Source organism: Solanum stenotomum, chromosome 5 (assembly GCF_019186545.1).
Source record: "Solanum stenotomum isolate F172 chromosome 5, ASM1918654v1, whole genome shotgun sequence".
Lineage (NCBI taxonomy): Eukaryota > Viridiplantae > Streptophyta > Magnoliopsida > Solanales > Solanaceae > Solanum > Solanum stenotomum.
Genome location: NC_064286.1, coordinates 57,763,382 through 57,768,174, shown reverse-complemented (window position 1 = coordinate 57,768,174; position 4,793 = coordinate 57,763,382). Strand labels below are relative to the sequence as shown.

Genomic DNA, 4,793 nt, shown 5'->3' with positions numbered 1-4,793 from the left:
TTCTTATTTTTTTAAAAAATAGAATTATATATTTAATAACTATATAATTAAATATAACAAAAGAAAAAATAACTTCTTTTTTTTGTCAAAGAAGAAAAATTAATGTAATTTGCCATAATAGTATTATGGCAAAAAGTAATGAATGAAAATGAACATTATTTAATTATTTATCAAATAAAATCTTGAAGAAAGTAAAAAATACATTTAATATAATGTCAAAAATGGAATTAATTTTCTTTTTGGTCAAAGAAGAATAATTAATATAATTTGCCATTAAAATAGTAGTATGGCAAAAAGTAATGAATGAAAAGAAACATTATTTAATTATTTATCAAATAAAATCTTGAAGAAAGTTAAAAAAACATTTAATATAATGCCAAAAATGGAATTAAATTTTATTTTTTTTGTCAAAGAAGAAAAATTAATGTAATTTGCCATAATAGTATTATGGCAAAAAGTAGTCAATGAAAATGAACATTATTTAATTATTTATCACATAAAATCTTGAAGAAAGTAAAAAAAAAACATTTAATATAATGCCAGAAATGGAATTGTTATTATTTTTTTGGTCAAAGAAGAAAAACTAATATAATTTGCCAAAATAGTAGTATGGCAAAAAGTAATGAATGAAAATGAACATTATTTAATTATTTATCAAATAAAATCTTGAAGAAAGTAAAAAATACATTTAATATAATGTCAAAAATGGAATTAATTTTCTTTTTGGTCAAAGAAGAATAATTAATATAATTTGCCATTATAACAGTATGGCAAAAAGTAATAAATGAAAAGAGACATTATTTAATTATTTATCAATATTTAATACAATATCTGGTCATATAGGACCTCAGGTGTAACTCATCAATATAAATAAGACTCACTGCAACATTGAAACCCCACAGTGTTGAGAACACCAAGAGAGTAAAAAAGAGTCTTAATAGTTTTTGCCTTGATTTTAGGGATTTTCTGTGAGCGGTTGCTATGGCGTCCGAGAGTAATCAGGTGCAAAGGAAAAAGGGAACTGTGAAATGGTTTAGCGACCAGAAAGGTTTTGGTTTTGTTACTCCAGATGATGGCGGAGCGGAGCTATTCGTACACCAATCTGGTATCAGATCTGAAGGGTTCCGCAGCTTGGCAGACGGTGAAGCTGTGGAATTTGAGGTTGAATCTGGCAACGATGGCCGTTCTAAGGCTGTCGATGTTACCGGCCCAGATGGTGCTCCTGTTAAAGGAGGATCTCGTGACGGTGGTGGCGACCGCTATGGTGCTGGTGGTGGATATGGAGGAGGAGGCGGGAGGTATGGTGGAGGTGATGGTGGTTACGGAGGCGGTGGCAGGTATGGAGGTGATGGGGGTTATGGCGGCGGGAGGTATGGTGGAGGTGGTGGAGGAGGAGGAGGAGCGGGATGCTATAAATGCGGGGAAGAAGGGCATTTCGCTAGAGAATGTACCCAGGGAGGCGGCTATGGCGGAGGCGGTGCTGGAAGATATGGTGGTAGCGGCGGTGGAGGTGGAGGCGGCGGAGGCTGCTTCAAATGTGGGGAAGAAGGGCATTTTGCTCGTGAATGCACCAACAGCAGCAACCGCTGAAGATTGATGGTGTCAAGGGTGTGATGTTGCACTCTTTTTATTTATGTCATTTTAAATTTTGAATTTTGGTAAAAGGGATAAACCATTTACTATTTTTGAATGATCATGAATCATGATAATTAGTATTTGGTTTACTTCCTTGTTATTGCTTATGTTTATTAGGCTAGTAGTACTTTTGTTTTGAATATTTTGGCAATGTAGCTTACTCTTCATGTATACTACATGTTTTGAAATATTGTGATCAATGATAAAGTGTTTAATGTGTGTTGCCATTTTTATGTTATAGATGCAAAGTATTTAACTAATGATCTATGAATTTCTCTCCTTCTTCAAGAAGGAAGAGTATGTATTCCTTCCTTCATTTCTATAAATAGTTGTTCATAATATTTGTCATTTCATGCATAAATTAGCATATTGTTTTTTTTATTATTATTGTAAATTATTAGCATTGAAAATATACATTTGACCAATTTACAAAAATTAAGTAAATGTTCATGTCCATTGGTTAAATTAATTAATCAAAATAAATTAATTCATTTTTATTGATTGAAAACTTGAGCTTCAAAAAAATTAAATAAGAAAAGAATGATATAGTTATATTATTTCTTAATGGAAGTGCAAAGTAAAAAGTGTAAAATAAAAAAATGACATATAAAATGGAACGAAGTAAAATAAAAAGATGACATATAAATGGTTGAAAGTTTGAGAGTGGTTTACGTGGGGATGTTGGTTTTTTGTAAGTTCAAGTGAAACTGATGAGAATTTTGGCCAATTCTGTGGTAGAATTGAGTCTAAATTTGGACTAGATTAATATATCTAATGAATGGTTGAAAGTTTGGTTTATTGTAATTCGGTGTCATGAGAAGTCCGTGTGGCGGAGTGATGTATTTTATGGGTAGTTGTGATTTATAGTTCCAAGACTCTGTTGTCTTACATCCCCCTATACTACTTTTTCTTTTTAGTCGTCATAATTTTTTTAAAGATTTTTTATCTATAAATATTGATGTTTTTTTCTTTGTAAAGTACTCCCCCTATGTTTCTGTTTACTTGTTACTTGTCTATTTTGATAAATCAATAAAAGATAAAATAATTTTATATATTATATTCTTAATTAATTACTTTAAAAAATATACAATTTCTTAAAATTTTAAATTTTTAATTCATTCACTTCATAATCAATAGGGGAAAATAGTAAACTATTATGTCAATAATTGCTTTCTTAATAGGTGTGATAATTCAAAAGTGGACAAGTAAGTAGGAATAGAGGAAGTACCTTAAAAAAAGATGAAAAGTGTGAAATAATATTAGTGTGTAAAAGAAAAAGAGAATTGAGACAAAAAAATATTTTAATTTTCAATTATATTCACTATACAAAAGAGAATATTTATATGTTGAATGAGGGTATTCTTTTTGTTCATTCATTTTTATTGAGTTGTATTAATTTAATAGATTAGTGATTTGAATTTTTTTCGTTTTAGAAATCAATTGGGAAACATGTAAAAAATTGTACGTATTATTTTTTATTGAACCATTTTCATTTACTATTTGAATATTTTAGTAGTTTTAGAAAAAATTTATGATGGATAAGAGATAGATATGATATGGCACACAAAAATTGTATTGAGACTTTTCTTAGAATTTGCTAAGTGAATTATTGGATCCCATTATCAGAAAAATGAATCAAATCCATTTCTCTCTCTTCCTTTTTAACTTTTTCTCTCTGATTCAAATCTTCAATTTTTCAACATCTCTTTTTTTCCCCTTTTTTAAAAAATAATTTTATTTATAATAAATGTGAAATTTAGCCTAATTCATCGTACTTTTAATATTTGATATTATTTTTCTTTCATGTATTGATTATTTACATTATTAAATATAATTATTAAAAATTATTTGTCAATAAACAAATTAAACTATAATTTTATTTTTATTTTCATTACACTAATAATTAATTATTCTTAAAAATATAAACAAAAATTTGTAAAATTGCAAAAACAATTCTTAAGGAGTAAATTAATAAAGTATCGTTTTTATTTATAATTTCTTAAAGAATCCGTAAAAAAAAAAATAACTAATACGAAAAACGAAAGGGGTATAAATTATTATTTTTTTCTCTTCTCAATAATTTCATATATACTTAAATTCATCAATTCAAAAGAAAATACAATGAAAAGAGCATCAATAATCTTGACAAATAATTACATAAGTTNAGGTTTTGATGCAATTAGAATGAAAGGTGAATGAGGAATTAGCTTAGATGGATAATAATGGTGTACTGACTCCGGTGGAAGGGATAAAATTCAATGGAGAAGAAGAAAGGGGTGGAGGATATGGTTGACTGGCGTTGAGGCGCAGTGGCCAGTGGAAAGGGAACGGAGAAGAAGAAGAAGCATGGAGGTGACTGTTAAGATCGACGGAGAAGAAGAAGATGGGTGGGTGGCCGGTGGGGTGGGGGTGGGTTAAATTAATTAAATTGTTGAAGTGTTTCACACCCTTTAAGAAAGAAAATTTAAGACATAAATTAGGTATAACTTTCCATTTTCACCCTTATTAATTATTGTCAAATTGATGATTAAAATAACTAAACATAAAATTAATATTAATTAATTGGAAGATCATTCTAAAAGTAGTCTTGAAAATTGAACAATTAAGTTAATTTGAAAAATAAAAAATGTCTCAATAATTCAATTAATTTGAAATAAAAGGAGTAATGATATTTCATGATTAATAAGAAAGTTTAGTAACCCCAAAAAGAATAAGGTTACTAAACTTATATATATATAATTCTAGGCCCGCCTATGTGCACCCTTAGAATTTAGAAATTTACTTTTATATTTTCTTTCATACTTTTAGGCTTTTTATTCCTTTTTTTTTTTATTTTTACCTTTAAACTTGTTTCTTCAACTCTTACGTTCCTTCAGATTGTTGTATCCCTGCGGTTACGCAACCCTTTGAAAAAGTCATAATCTTCAATGTGAAAAGATGCTTTCTGTTAATATATTTTATATTATAATATAAATAAATATAGAATATGTACTAAATTGGGTGTTCGAAGTTTTAAAATGTGAGGCAACCCGCTATTTATAGCCAACAATGATAGTATGAACATATGCTTGTTGTGCTTTATCATAAAATGCACAATCCTTCTCAGAAATCACAACTCTTTAGAAAGGTCACCACTCATCCAAAAAGTGACAACTCTT

At 28.6% G+C, this 4,793-nt stretch overlaps 1 protein-coding gene across 1 annotated transcript; it reads left to right on the top strand.

Moving 5' to 3' along the window:
• Positions 1-877: 877 nt before the first annotated feature.
• Positions 878-1,816, top strand: LOC125864757 (glycine-rich protein 2-like). The gene has a single exon (XM_049544824.1). It carries the CDS (start codon positions 982-984, stop codon positions 1,588-1,590), a length of 609 nt encoding a protein of 202 aa, XP_049400781.1. The 5' UTR covers positions 878-981; the 3' UTR covers positions 1,591-1,816.
• The last annotated feature ends 2,977 nt before the right edge of the window (positions 1,817-4,793 follow it).